The sequence below is a fragment of the Lates calcarifer genome, linkage group LG14 (genome assembly GCF_001640805.2).
Source record: "Lates calcarifer isolate ASB-BC8 linkage group LG14, TLL_Latcal_v3, whole genome shotgun sequence".
Classification (NCBI taxonomy): Eukaryota; Metazoa; Chordata; class Actinopteri; family Centropomidae; genus Lates; species Lates calcarifer.
The window spans coordinates 4082034-4097429 of NC_066846.1; the positions used below are offsets into that span (position 1 = coordinate 4082034).

General features: G+C 42.4%; 1 protein-coding gene across 2 annotated transcripts in view; it reads right to left on the reverse strand.

Moving 5' to 3' along the window:
• The window catches only part of kirrel1a (kirre like nephrin family adhesion molecule 1a), a 30661-nt gene that overhangs the window by 4292 nt on the left and 10973 nt on the right, over positions 1-15396 (reverse strand). Inside the window, exons 2-14 of one of the 2 annotated variants that reach the window (XM_018674247.2) lie at positions 11842-11991; positions 8337-8486; positions 8089-8246; positions 7819-7969; positions 7335-7440; positions 6962-7110; positions 6635-6762; positions 5472-5598; positions 5093-5193; positions 2837-3053; positions 2138-2245; positions 1781-1908; positions 1386-1463 (exon numbers count right to left, since the gene is read on the reverse strand). In XM_018674247.2, coding sequence (XP_018529763.1) covers positions 1386-1463; positions 1781-1908; positions 2138-2245; positions 2837-3053; positions 5093-5193; positions 5472-5598; positions 6635-6762; positions 6962-7110; positions 7335-7440; positions 7819-7969; positions 8089-8246; positions 8337-8486; positions 11842-11991 — 1751 coding nt within the window. Of the gene's footprint in view, positions 1-1385; positions 1500-1780; positions 1909-2137; positions 2246-2836; positions 3054-5092; positions 5194-5471; positions 5599-6634; positions 6763-6961; positions 7111-7334; positions 7441-7818; positions 7970-8088; positions 8247-8336; positions 8487-11841; positions 11992-15396 lie in introns of both variants that reach the window. The other variant, XM_018674246.2, reaches the window with a different exon arrangement.

Consider the following 15396-nt stretch of genomic DNA (forward strand, 5'->3'; position numbering starts at 1 on the left):
AGGAAGGCCGACTGCACTGCAAAATGTTTTTGTCTTAAATATCCCACTCTATTATTCTCACAGATATTGAGTGATCTCTTACAAACATACCACCAGCACATGAAACAGAGCACATCTCTGGTGAGGATATTCTAAACTCTTCATCAGCTGTTACGGTTGATTGGTCCAAAAGAGGAGCTGGCTTCAAATCAGAATAATCATTACACTTAAGTTTTCTTCCCTGCTGGTCACAGCCAACAACATGTTGCCCAGAGAAAACAAGGCAGCTAATGCCCAATAAAACTCATCCAACACAGACCTAACACACTGTAGCATGAAGAGAACTACAGGACAGGAAGAGGTCGAAGACAGCTGTACTAACTTTGACTGAATTCTACAGAATTCTGAATCACGATGGGGGAATAGTTGTAATAAGTCGTATGTGTTTGCTCACAACAGACTCACTGTACATAACAACCGAAAAACATTCAAGCTAGTTTCATCATAAACAGGATAATAACAACTCAGTTATAAAATGTTGCAATGAAAGAATTATGAAATCTAAATGTTTGAGGTATTTCATGTGGTTGCCATTGTGAAAAAATAAAAGCAAGTTGTCAATGGAGACAATCCTACTGTATGTGTTTCATTAGAAATTGGGTAATTGTTACAAACTTTGCTCCTGACACCAAACCCCTCTCCCCCTGTGCTCCCTCCAGAGGGTTTCAAATGGATTTTTGAAAATGGAATTTTTGATTGTCAAATATATCTTCAGCTTTCAGAAATCATTAGGTATAAGCATAAACCCTTTCAAAAATGGCAGCGAATCTGCAGTGAACTTTCACTTATCATGGTAACACTTGTTTTCCAAAAAGAAAAAATCCATACTTCTTAGCACCACTACCACTGGTGGGTGATTGATCAGCTTCATTATGGCAGCAGTGATGATACGAAATGCTGCAATCAATCAGTGGGATCGTATATTTATAAATGAGGGTTTGTTTCATTTTAGTGTGCAGTTCTTCTGAGTGTCTTTTAGCAGATACTCTCTGTGTCATCCCAGGTGACACTGGCCCCCACTGTACATCACCGGATGAAAGTCATCACTCAAGAGTCACCATGTCAGTAATGATTAGGGTATTTTCAGCCCTTTGAGGTATAATTAGAATGAAACCTTGCTCCGAAATGAACTCCATAAGACCTCACTCTGACTGCAGGACAATTCCATGACAATGCTTAGTTTATTTTGACTCCATATGATTTGTGTGTGTTTTCTACCTATACATGTACCTGTGGTTGTAACCCTTCACAGCACATCATGAGCGTTTTGTTTAGATTTCTTTTGACCATCTGCTTCCTGAGGGAGTTGAGAGAAATGAGTGTTTCTGGCATCTGTGTGATCTCACCTTTAGGTCATACTCCTGGCGGGTGTCCAGGGTGTCACTGCGGAGGTCGGACTTGAGCTCTATGTCATCTTTAAAGGGCTGATTGGAGGGAGAGAAGGACACAGAGGGGAGAAACTAAACCGTCAAACGACAAAACAAAACAAAAAAAGGAGGAGAGAAGGTGCCATAACAAAACAGAAGAGGGAAGGAGGCAACAGAGTATGACAGGAAAAGAGAAAATGGAATTAAAAGTGTTAAAAAAGGAGCGATTACAAGGGGGAAAGCATTGAGTTTGTTTTTAGTCAAAAGGTGTAGCGCAGGGAGAGGTTACTGAGTTAATCTGAGGTTTTTTCTACAACTACAGGCTGTGTAAACAGTGTCCGGCACAAGCACACACATATCCCGCTGCTGCTCACCGAGTACATGGCCTTGACCATGCGCGAAGCCGTGGACACGCTGCCGGAGTCCTCCTCCAAGCTGTGGGTCTCCTTGTTTATCGTCTCCACCTTGATGTCGGGCTTACCCAGCGTGACCCCGCGCCGACCTGGAAGCAAAACATGGAGAGGCTGAATACAGCTGGACGCAGCGCGTGTTTTCACGAGCTGAAGGAGCGAGTTCAGAGGGGACCTATGTCCATATGGTGGAGAGGAAGTTGTAGGTGTTTGGTTTTCTTTGGTTTGCTGCGAGGTCTAGTGATGCGAATGACATTATACTTGCAGAGAGCTGACTGTCTTTACATTGTATGTGTATAGCACACGGAGAGGACGACTCACTGCCTTTGCGCTGCCGGTAGAAGATAAGAACAAGGACCAGCAGAAAGATGAACAAGAGGATTGTGGAGCCCACTGTCCCACCAGCTATTATTCCCACTGGGACCTCCTCTGAAAGAGACACACAGATAGTGAGAGAAATGGTGAATTCGGGATTGCAAAGTCTGTCAGTAGCTGCACAAGCAAGGATTTAGATTTGTTCTGTTTGTCCAAATCAGATTCTGGTGTTAGGTACATACAGATTTCAAGGTCCATTTGACATGCAAAGAGCAAAACATTTTCTTGTCTTTTTGGTGTCTCAAAGTACAAAGCATTGTGTACTTTATTGACCAATTAATACGAGTGAGACATTGCATGTCACCTGTTACAGAGTCAAATCACCTGAGATTATACTGTAATTCTCAGGTTTGAGAATGTGGCACATTGTCTCTAAATGTGCATGCAATGATTGAATTTTAACTACTTTTCCCCACTTCCGCACCTTAATTTTCCTCTGTTCTTATATATCACAGAGTATGTAACATAAAATAAACAAAAGGCACCATACATATGAAGGTGCATATAGCCAAAGCCTTTCTTTTACATTTAGAAGATGCTAAATATGTTGTTTTTAAGTTTCAGTAGCATTTCCCTCTGCTGTCTTCCAGATGACACCACTGCGTGTTGTCTCGTCCCATCAGTGGAATAGTATTCAGAACATACCAGTCTCCTCCAGTGTGATGATCATGGTGCCGGGGCCGAATGAGTTCCAAGCCGTGCAGTTGTAGGTGGACAGGAAGTCGGACTCCATCACGTTGTTGATGGTGAGGGTAGAGAGGACTCCGCCGCCTTCGGCCGACAGTTTGCTCTGCTCCACCGTGTACCTCTCCAGGAGCGTCCCCTTCTCCTTCTCCCACACGTTCTCCTTCCACGCCCACACCTGCAGCACACACACACACACACACACACACACACACAAGAGGCCATGTTAGATTATATCACAATTAGTTAAAACCTATTCGGAATACATTTGTCACTAGTCACTTGCTGCCAAACATGTTTTTCAGGATTTCACTCTGCTCACTTCCCTCTACCAGAAAACCCATCCACTTCAAACAGAGCTAAAATGACTGCATGCACAAATACTGCACACAGTAAATTATCAACCACCACAGTCAAGTCATATGCACCCAGTAATGCACTCACGCGTAAACACACATGAAAACATTAACAGTCTATATTCATCATGTCTGTGTTTCTCCTAGAATGTTATGCTTGTCATGTTATATAAGCACACACACCAAGCACACATTATATCACACTACATGCTGCTGCTCAAACCCTTCTGGGTGAGTCTATTAGGAACTGAAAGATCTTAACTTGAAAATTGATGATTAATTAGTGTTAGCAGGCAAAAAAAATGCACGTAGATAAAGCACATACAGTGATTACCACTTAATTAGATTTTTTTTAATTAGTGCAGTCTAAGAATTTTTAGGGCTGTCCCAGATACAATGTGGAAGTGCGAAGTTTTATGCTTTGGAGATGCAGGTATGTAAAATAGTCATTGGAATCCTTGGTGACAATAAGTAAAGCAAACACACCAATGGAAGCCGGGCTGTGCCTGTAGGGGATACCTCCAAACTTTAAGCCCTTACTAAAAATATTTTTAAAAAAGGTTTTAAAGGAATAGTTCAGCATTTTAGGAAATATGCCTTTTAGCCTTCTCGCTGTGTGAGTGTTAGATAAGAAGATTGACACTGCTGTCATGTCTGTTTGCTACAACAGCTGGTTAGCTTAGCCCAGCACAAAGACTTGAAAAAGTTGGAAACAGCTAGCCTGGCTCTGTCTGTAGCTTCATATTTACCACACAGGACAAAGAGTAGTATTAATCTTTTTATGACTCTTGGCAAGAAAGTGAATATGTTTATTACCTAGAATGATGAACTATTCCTTTAAGAACAGGCATAACAGCAGTGAATTGAACTCTTTGTGAAAAACAGTAATCCCTCTCTGTATTGTGTAGTTTAATGGTTTGTTATCTTGTGTCCAATATGAAGAAAGCCATTATAGGCTATATGTAACTGTCTAACTGGAACAAAATATAGGAGTGCATGATAGAAAAAGACTACATAAATTTACATCACACTCACATGTGAACACACACATTGCATGACTTCCTAGTACCAGCAACAGTTTGTATGTTTCTGAAGACAGAGGTGGAGACGGGTGGGGGTGACTGGGCCGGCGAGAATCTTGCACATTCTCCAACTTTAAAGCCACTAAAAGCAGCTCTATTATTCAGCATTGAAGCACGGTACTGAGGCAAAGTTAATTATGCATAAGCCCACATGTTCCCATAATCTGCCCACTTATTCCAGAGAAGGAGAATCTCCTGGCTGAGGCGTTTACTGGGACAACTGTTCCTCTCCAGTCCTTTATATTTTATAAATCTTTTTCTGTCCCAACCTCTGCCACTTGCATTAGGAGCGCGCACTGCGAGTCAGGATGGATCAGTCACAGAGGCCGGGGAGCCAAGGAACTACTACTACTGCGTCTATTTGATACAGGCGAGCGGAGAAAGCATGCAAGCTGATTTCTGACGCAGGAGCTAAAAGCAGACCGGCTTAGTGTTAGTGTTGGTTTGTTTATGTGATGGGATGGAGGAACATTCTGGGAGAGTTTCAGGGTGAGTCACCACTCAAAAAGAAAAGGGGACAGTGCCTAAAAGCATTTAACCGTGCAGGAGTGGAGCCATTTAGGAACAGGAAGTTACAGTAACAGTAAAATACAAATCGCTGTAGGACTAAAAGGTACAACCTTGTGCTCTTTGTGACCAAAGCTTTTCCTTGTTTGGCGTTTTTGGTCTGAATAATTGATGCTGGGTTAAAATTTTGAAATTTTAATTGTGGGTTTGGTGCCTGAGATGTTTCATAGCACTGTAATTTTTTCCACATTTTTAAAAATCTTTTCACTTACAATCTTATCTGGAGGAGGTGTACTGGCTATGTAGCACTTCACCTCTCCTCTCTCCCCTCTTACTGCATACTGGACTGAATCACTGGAGATGATGGGAGGACCTGCATTGGTCAAAATGACAGGAAATGAAAGTGTTTGAGTAATTATGCTTAAAATTCTGCACACATCATATTAAAACCATGTGGATTTTCTCTTTTTTTTAACAATGTTATCCTTACAAGGCCTGTGCAAGAGGAAATTGTCTGATTTTAAAAATAAACAGCCTCCACTTTGGCCATACAACTTTTTTTTCCCAATTGCTGACAAGCTGACCTTTCTGAAAGCACAAGATTTTCATCTACAAGCACTGATACATTAAATTATGTGGATGTTTTCTGACCGTTGACTGTGAGCGTGACCTCAGTCTCTCCTACTCCAATCCGTGGGACGATGGCCTTACATACATACTGGCCGGCATCCGCCTGGCTCACCGACTTCAGATACAGCTGGTTGCTGTTACTCAGAACCTGTGGGGGAGTGAAAAAATTGACACAAATATAAACAAGGCAAATCTGCTACAACAGCAGGAGGGGATAAACAAAATAAAAGCCCACATGTACATAAGCAGAGGAGAGGCTAATGCACTGGTATACCTCCACCTGTACACCGTATTATTTTATGTAGCATATTTGGATGTCTGGACTTATTTCAGTAGATGTGTTCTACTACTCTGACCCAAACTGGCTAACAATGCAAACTGGCACATCTGCTTTTAACCCACCACAAAGGTTTTGCAGTTGCCTAGCAACCACATCCATCAGAAAATTAGCTGTGTGAAAATTATGGCTAAATATGTAACCACCTAGTGAGACAGAGAAATACCTGCACAAGACTGAACACAGAGATGTAGGTGAAGGCTAAATCAGTCCATAGTTTGATTTACAGATTTAATTAACTTTGCTGCAACTGTCTGTTGTCTTTAGCCCTGGTTTCTGCTCCAAAATACTCTGAACTTAAGCTTAAGATAAGTCAATCCACTTCACCTGAACAGACTGTTTACTACCCAGCCAGTGAGTCATTAGCAACCTGTGCTAATATTTACATACACCCACTCGCTGCTGGCTGGTGTAACACAATAGATGTTATCAACAAAACAGTGATAGTAACTAATAAAACTCCAAAAATAGAATGGGGAGTTTGTGTCTGCCTTGTGGGTAAAGGAAAATTATGACATTCTGAGATGAAATGAGAACAGTGTATGATGTTAAATCTTAAATCCTTATATACGTTTCCCTCTGTTCATTACATTTCACGCATTATAATACAGAAAAGAAGGACTGCTGTTAAAGTCAGTGAATTCAAATCCAATCCTAACCTTTTAGTGGTATAAAGATCATGAGAGAAAAAATGAAAAAGAGAGATCATGACAGGTATGAAGAGATGAGAGATAACGCTCTGGCTGCTGCTTTTGTAAACACAGGAGAAGAAAGTGTGAACTGTAAAAATAGTGCGAATACGAGAATAGAGGAGACATGTGCAAAGCGTGGGCTCTTAGCTTCTTACCATGTTTGAACCCTTTTTGAACCAGGTGAGCGTGAGCGGAGGGTTTCCAGCCCATTTGCAGTTGAGGGTGACATCAGAGTCGACATCAACTGTTTTTGGCTGCGGCTCCACCAACAGGATTGGACCGACTGGAGACAAAAAGACAGGAAGAGAGGGTTGTTCTCGTTGTTGTGTTTGAGTGATGATACAGTAGTGCTAAAGGGGAGACGCTGCTCTGAGAAAAAGAAACACTACAATGGTGTGTTTTATCCCTCTGACTCCAGACTGTAGTGAGTGAAGTGGGCCACAGGTGATTGAACCAGGTGAGATGAGTGTAGTATGACTCACAGTGAACGTCCACCAGGATGCTGACGTTGGTCTTTCCCACGGCGTTGAAAACCAGACAGGAGACGGGCTCGGTGAAGAAGGAGTGGTCGGCCTTTGTGGTGAACACGCTCTCCCTGGCACCCTGCAGCACCACACCACCCTTAGCCCACCTAGGATTTAAATACACTACATTATACACACCAAAAAAAACCCATCTATTTACATACACTGGAACCACAACAATTAAATGTCTTGTTTTACTGATATGTTACAGACAATTCTCTCAAAACCAAAATGCAATACCTCATTTATGTCAAATTTGCTAACAGGTAACTGTTACTTTAAGAGGCCCTGCCTGATGAAAATGAGAATGTGCTTGTATGTGGAAGCAGACCTGTAGCCCATAATAGGAGGGTTGGCGTGAGCCTGGCAGGTGAAGGTGACTCTTTCCCCCTCCAGGACAGAGCGAGGCTCAATGGACAAGGTCACTGTCGGTGGATCTGGAAGGAAGAGAGAGAGAGAGAGAGAGGGAGGGAGGGAGAGTCACATTAAACAGCCTTATTGCATCTAATTTATGCAGCAATCTGGAGGATAGTCTGATGCAAAATGGCTGCCATGCATTACTTAGTGATAACTATAAAAACATTTAGGCTTTTAATTACTCAGACATGGGATAATGACAATTTATGTAGTTGTAGGAAGGATAATAGAATTGTGAATTGCTTCTGTATTAAGTCATTTTTTTTCTGTATTTCAATGTGGCATATGCAAAGAGTGGTATAATATATTGAAAAGAAACAATATTAGTTCTTATGTTAAAACCAGTTTTTCCTCAATTTGTTGACTGTGTTTTCCAGATAGAGAGCAGCATCACTTACGGTGGACGTTGAGGGTGACGGTTGTGCTTTTGCCGGTGGGGATAGCCAGGTTGGTGGCCACACAGCTGTAGTTCCTCCCAGTGTCAGTATCGACCGGCTGGATGGGCAGGTAGCTACGTGTGGTCACTCGCTTCCTGTCTGGAAGCACCTCCTGATAATGGTTAGAGAAAACGAGGAAAGAGAAGAAGAGAAAAAGTGTAAGTATAGATCATGAATCTGTGCGGTTAGTGTGTCTGGGTACATGTGTGGCTTTCTGCTTTTTAGACTTACAGTGGTACTGGCAGCCCCGTCCACAGGCAGACCATCTTTAAGCCACTCGATCATAGAAGGCGGTTTAGCCCCTCGAGACACACAGCTGAGGTTGTAGGACTCCCCCGCATTCAGCAACACCTCCGGACCCCCATCAATCACCGGGTCGTCTGGGGGGACTGGAGCAGGAGAGAGAAGGGGCAGCGTTAGAGACGCAGACGCCGCCTCAGATACTGTTTGTAGACATGTGCGCATACACACAAACATACTGAGGACGGTGAGTTTGGCCCTCCTGGACCTCAGCGCGGCATCGGGGGCCTGACACTCGTACAGGGAGTCATCAGACAGATCGGCTGACAAGATCTCCAGGTTGTATTGCCCCAGTTCCTGCACACGCAGCACACGGTACCTGGGCCAGGCTGGTATGCACAGAGAGACATAGTAGATTAAGAGATAAATAATCACAATGCCTTTCAGGAGGCACAAACAGAAGCTAGATTCCCACCTCATGCCTTAATGATGAATTTTGTATCAGCTTTATATCAGTTTAAAGTTATATTTCCTATGTACTTTTATTTTTTCCTACTGTTAAGGTGTTAATGCAGGCTTATGGTGAATTTATGTCACTGTACCTTTAATATTTAAAATTGCAAATACAAACTGCTAGTTCCCTCACACGTCTCAGGATCCCCACACACCCATGTGACCGCAGCTTGTTGCAGTTTATGTTGATAAGGAAACATCAGGTCTGTGTCATACATGAAGCATAAATCACTTTTTTTTTTTTCCTCGGGGCAAACAACACCAGAGAGATGTGAGGCCACATGATGCGATAGATGTGCACAAACACAGACGCATAAGCAAACATACACATTCAGACCGCACAGTGCACACAGCCTCTCCAATCCTCTCATTTCCCTTCCCCCATCCGCCACACAGCACAGCTGTGTCACTGCTGTACATTCTCGCCATTAGGTGGCATCCATGCTCTCTTTCACCAGCAGGGGGAAAAGATGAATGCATTATGACAACAACGTTTTAGAGGACTCAAATCGACTCCAGTCCATGGTGCAGAATTCATGTTTGCTGCCCAGACGTAGATCGCATGTGAAATCCTCTGCTGCTGCTTCCACGTGCAGCCTCCGAACTGAGCTGTGCTGCTGGCCTAACCTTGCGTGTCCTTGTTTCTGCATGCATGTGTGCATGTGTGTGCGTACCCCTTGTATATACGTGCATTTGCATGTGAAATGTCGAGAGCGAGAAAGCGTATGAAAAGCCCAGAGACTGGGGTGGGGGTGTAGAGGGACAGGGCCTCATACACAAACATACACACGCACCCACTGAGTGTATGTGTGCATGAAGCAGGCCAGTGTTCATTCACATGTTTTTATTTAAAAGCTTTGGCTTGAAGCACTGGACCATTACAGCAACAATATGATTAAAAGAAGGGAGGGAGAGACGGAAAGAATGGAGAAGGGACAGACGAGGACAGAGGGAAGGAGAGAGAAAAGGGAGAGTAGGGCTGACAGAAAGAGCCTGAACCAAGAGTGTGTCAAGTGAGATGAAGGTATGGAGAGAGAGAAAGAGAGAGAGAGAGAGAGAGAGAGGGAGAGACGAGGTAGAGAAGTTAAATGAAGAATAGGAAAGAGGGCTCAGTACAACAGAGGCACGAGAAAGAAGGAGAGCAAGAGGGAGAGAGGGGAACGAGGGATCTTAGATGAGGAGGTCACAAAGGAATACCATGACAGACAGTGAAGGAGAGGAGAGGAGAGGCAGTGAAGAATGGAAAGAAATGATGAAAAGATAGTAACAGAAAGCAGAAGAACAGAAACAGAATTTAAATAAAAAACTGAATATTAAGGGACAAAGGGTGAGGAAGATAACAACAAATACAAGGCAACAGCATGTCACAAATTATGCAGTCCCCTTCAGGACCAATTGCTTAAAAATGCCCCCTTGTTTTGACCGGTAACTGCACAGCCCCCTTTGGGCTAATCAGTGCAATTCTGAAAATGCTGCAACACAGTGATGAGATGCATCATTCCCCCAAGTTTTGTCAAAGTCAGAGAAGCTGTGTCTTAAATTACTGTTGTTGACAGACGGAAAAGCGGGAGACTTAATAAATCAAACTCAAAATTTCATCACTCGGGACCAGAATACAAAGAGAAGGACCAGAGAGGAGTGAGGACACAGAGCTGCATAGTAGGATGAGGGCTATATATTAGCTGATGAATGTGCCGTTCAGTACAAATCAGATATTAGCCAGCCAGTATCAGCCACTGCTTGTATGACAAAGGTGATGATGTGATGCTCCTCAACCAAGTTGAAGGGTGTCTGTAAAATGTGCCTGAGGCAGCTTAGAATTTCCCATCAAACGTTTGATATATGTGCAGAAGGTAGCCAAATTTAACATCAACCTCAATAAGTGTGCAGTGTGTCACAATCTGATGTGATGGGGTAGCTGCTGTAGTAGTTAAGCTGTCTTTCAATAGCATGACAGCCTCTATCATCTCTTGGGAAAAAATGCTCTGCTGGCTCAATCTAGCTGTAACTAAAACAATCAGCAGCAAAAATATTTTGTCAGCATACATTAGCCACCACAGTTATAAACACACAATGTCATACACACAGTGGGTGAGAGTGCATCGCTCAAAACGCTGTGAGAGTTTTGCTTTTGAGTTAGCGTTTGGGAAAACAAAATTCCACACCAGAAATACAAGAAATAACTCAGTCTTAAGTGAAACCTCTTTCTCTTATCGACTGATAATGTGCTTTGTTATACTGTGGGTCAAATGTTAGGCGACTGAGGTGCAAAGTCTAAAATGATGGGGGTAATAAAAAACATCAGTGGAAAGTAACTATTCACATTGCATAGATTGAGTTATGCAGCTTCCATTCTGATAATTTCACACCCCAGTCTCTTAAAAAGGCTATTTGTAAGAGCTACAGCCATTGTTAAGTTTCCCATACAAGAGGTTAGAGTATGCCCTCTCACTTCTTCAGCGCAGTTTGAACACTACAGTGAGATGCTATCAGAAAGTGATGTGACTGGCTGGCTAGCTGGTAAGCATGCTAACTTCAGTAGAAGAAAAGAAGTGATAGAACTAAAAGCAAAACATTGTTGCTGCTTTCAATCACTAGAGACAGCTCTAGTAAAGGGGTAAATGAATTAAGCTTGATGCTGAACTTGCAGCCAGACTGGTAAGTAAACAGCTATCAATGCCAACGTTGGCTTAATAGCAAAACTTACAAATAAGTCCTTTAAGGCTGATTTATACATGATTATTTAAACCAGTGGTTCCAGCATACCTGCACAACCCTGCCAGATGAACTTGAGTACCTCTTGAGTCACCACCATGTAGATGTTTCATTTGTGGCTCTCTCAACTTGTCCTAGTCTTCATGCACTCTCAGTTACAGCACATGGTGTCAGGATATTACAACTAACTCACAGTAGTGGGAAGTGTGTCCTGTGTGGTTAATATACTGCCAAGGTTAGCATTAAGCTCAAAGCATCAGTGTTTCAAACATGAAAAAGGCATTACATATTATATATATCTTCCCTTTGCATTCTGAAATGTGGTATAACAAGTTTAATGAGTAAATCCTGAGCAGTCTTCAAAATTTCAACTTTTCTCGCTTTTAAACATGCAGCATATAATTTTGCCTATCAGCTGCTCAAATCCAAAGATATCAAACTCATCTTAGAATAACCCATCTTAGTCGCATTCTGAACACAGTGAAGGAAGCCTGGGGAGGCTTTATGATGTCTCACCCCGCAGGTCTTCTCCAATGCCCAGAGCCAGGCCATCTTTGGTCCACTGAACAATGCCCGAGTAGTTGAAGACAACACAGGACAGGATCACCCTCTGGCCCCGCACCACCGACTGGTCTGCTGGCTCCTGAGAGAACCTCGCTGTCCACACTGGAGGTTGAGAGAGAGAGATAGAGGGGATCGGGAAAGAAAGAGAGGGATAAGTTAGGGACTCTCTCATTTTTGCTGTGTACACACTGCAGGCAAGCTGCTGTAAAATCACCCCAACCACAATCGTAGCATGTTATTGTATCTGTGGTTTTATGGTTAATTGATTAGAGACTGCGTTCCCCCAGCAGCAATGGAATGCCACGATTGCCATCTTTGATCATACAATGGCTTGCGGCCATTAGCTGAGCGCCGAGGAGTAAAGAACGGTGTGGAAAGACGGAGGTGTCAAAGAAGAGGAAATCAGAACAGAGTTAAAGAAGAAGAAAGAGAAAGAACGAAGAGGAAGAGGCAGTTAATGCTGACTCAGGAGATAGGAGCTAGGAGATCAAACACGCCAACTTCAGCCATAGGGTCTCTCACACCCCTTTTCTTCTCGCTCCCGACTTTTATTTCTTCAAAACTCTCCAGCCCTCCCTCTCGGCTCTCTCTCTGATTCTCCCCTCTTCATTCCTCCCTATGAGTCATCTCCCAGGCTTCCACTCCCCAACCAAAACTACAGTGGCTGTCATTGTCTACTAGAATCTCTCCCTCCAGTCTGTAGTCCACTGCCACAGCAGATAGACCAGCGCCGTGCTGGCCCACCGACCAACTGTCTGATATGGAGGAAAAAAACAAGAACCCCCCCCCCCGCTATTGTTCCACACTGTATGATGACAAGTTGTAATTAGCTGTCCCTTGAAGACATGACACCCGTATAATAGAGAAGAGGCACTCACTGTGGAGGATTTGCATCTCGCTTTAAATTTTCATTCTTTCCATTCTGTCTCTCGCTTTCATTTTTCTCCTCTCTCCCACTTGTTATTTCGAAGAATCTCGTACAGTAGATCATTAACCCAATGCTGCATCGTACACCCCCTGCCTCCACCCTCCTCCCTCCCCCTCCTCTGCCATTACCTCTCTCCTTCTGTTCTCTCTCTATAATGTTGTATGTCCTTTACCCAAATTGCTTTCCTTCACTCTCTGCTTTCCCCTCTATATGTATGCATCCCCACTCGCCTCTTTCACTTTGTACATCTATAATGCTGTCTATGAATGTCCTTTTGCCTGCACTGATTTCCCTGTACCTCTCCCTCTCTATAGTATGTGCGCACCTTCTTCTTTCTATATACATATATAATGCTGTATATGTCCTTTTACCCATAATGCTTTCTATTTCTGTGTTCCTCCTCCTCGCTGGTTGGAAGGGGGTTAGAGGCGGACTGTCACAACTCATTTATCACATTAAATATCAGCCCTCGAGCACTTTTCTCTCTCCCTCTCTTTTTCATTTCCCTGTTCACCCGTCTCTCTCTTCTCTCACTTTTTCCCTCACTCCATTTTCTTCACCTCCTACCATTTACATCTCTCCTTCTCACTTGTCCTCTCTACTTTTTTTATCACTTGTTTTCCCCTTCTCTTTCCCGTTACCCTCCCTCTCTCATTCCCTCACACTTCTCCCTCAGAGCCCTCCAGCGCTTTTTTGAAGGTTCCCATCTCTCTCACTTTTTTTTTTTTTTTTAACAACTGCCATATGCCTCTGTACCCCACCTCCCGCCTCCCCCATCATGACCCTCGGTCCCTATCTCTCACGTTTCCCCTCCCCTTTCATATACATAGCCATGCACTCTCCCCTTATCATGTCAGATTTGGTGTGATTTGCAGAGGTACAAATAGGCCTGATAACACAAAAGAACCCAGTCATGCAAAAAGATTTCCATACCAATCTCAACAATGGCTTCTGACATTAATATTCTGAAGATAAAGGAGATATGTGAGGATACGCGGTGAAAAGGGAATCAGATGCAGATGGAGCTCTGCAGCATGCATACCTCGAATAATTCAGCAATGAACCAAAAAGAAAAACAATAGCGGCCCTTAATTTGCTCCCTGAGGAACGCCCAAATCAACAGGATTAATGAATTAAGATAAACAAAGCAAACAACATAGCAACAGAGATTGGCTATGAAAAGTTGGGAGGTAAAATCATGTCAAATACGTCACAAAGCCTCTAACTGGGAACACTGTGAAAAGGCACCACAAGAGTGCATGTTTTCACCAGCCGGCAACCACATTGGCTCAGAGTTATATGGTTCTTTTAATGGCTACAAGAAGCTTTCTTGACTGAGTGTGTGGAGGTAAATAAGAAACTACCAAAAAACCAAGTCAGTATATTTATTAGGATCTGGTTTGTTTATTTGACTTTTAACGTGTTTCTTTGTGATTTTGAATGGAAGAGCCCCTGAAAACCTAGTTTCTCAAACAGCCTCTTATTATGAGTGATAGGGTCTTACATGTAATTTTCTGTCAAAAATTTTTTTTTCCTCCAGGCTCCTGTCTATGGTTTAAATTCTTAATAAAGAGTGCTTAACATTTAAGTATATTTTTACTGATGTTTAAATTTCATTGTTGCTAATTCCATCTGTAATATTTCATACTGTAGAGAAACACTTAAGATTCAACCAAGTTCTGTCAGGGGTTGACCTGGTTTGCCCCCCTCTCAGCTGGCCCAATACTGCATTTCCTGGCTTCAACAAAATCAAAAGTCAGAGCCTGAGGTGACTTCAGCAAATTTCTTCTTTGTTCAACCAATAAACAAAACTCAAAGATATTTAATTTGCTTCAATTTGTTTTAATGACTAATAGTTTTACACAGCATTTTTTCAAGACCTAAGTAAAGCTGCAATAACTTATTTTATTTATTTTTTCTGATATGTATCATTATAAGACAATACAACAAAGTTGTTAACAAGCAGCTGCTTATTAACAACATTCAGCAAATCCGAAGAGTGTGGATTTGTTATTACGAGCGTCCCCTTTCATTTAAACAGAATCATGTGATCCCTTGTAAATACAGAAATATTGATTATAGCTACTTAAAGAGGCGTGTGATGTTCCACTTGATCCAGACAAATCAAAGGGCTCCATTAATTTAGATTTTTATTAGCATTCTGGAGTGAAGGAACAGTAAAAATGCATGTGATTTAGATAGACAGATAGATAGATAGATTCTCTTTTTTTTTCTTTATCAATCCTTTGGGGAGGTTCCCTTCAGGAAATTCAGGTTGATTTGAGCTGACTGTAGCACATAGGACAACCATGAAGTGGTAATTGAGTTGGAGAATGCCTAATTACGGAGATATTTTGGAAAAACCACCACAAAGGGTAATTCTAGAGAGTGTATAGATTTTTTCTTTAATTTCCTGTATGCACCCTAATTTGATAAAACTTGCATTTGTCTAAAGCTAATTACTGGAAAGTACAGTGTGGATTTATACCATCTTACAAAGCATGAAAAGCTTTTTCTCAGATATACATGGGTGTAAAGAGAGTTTAGCTGGGTTTAAACTACCCCGCAACCTCAAAAGT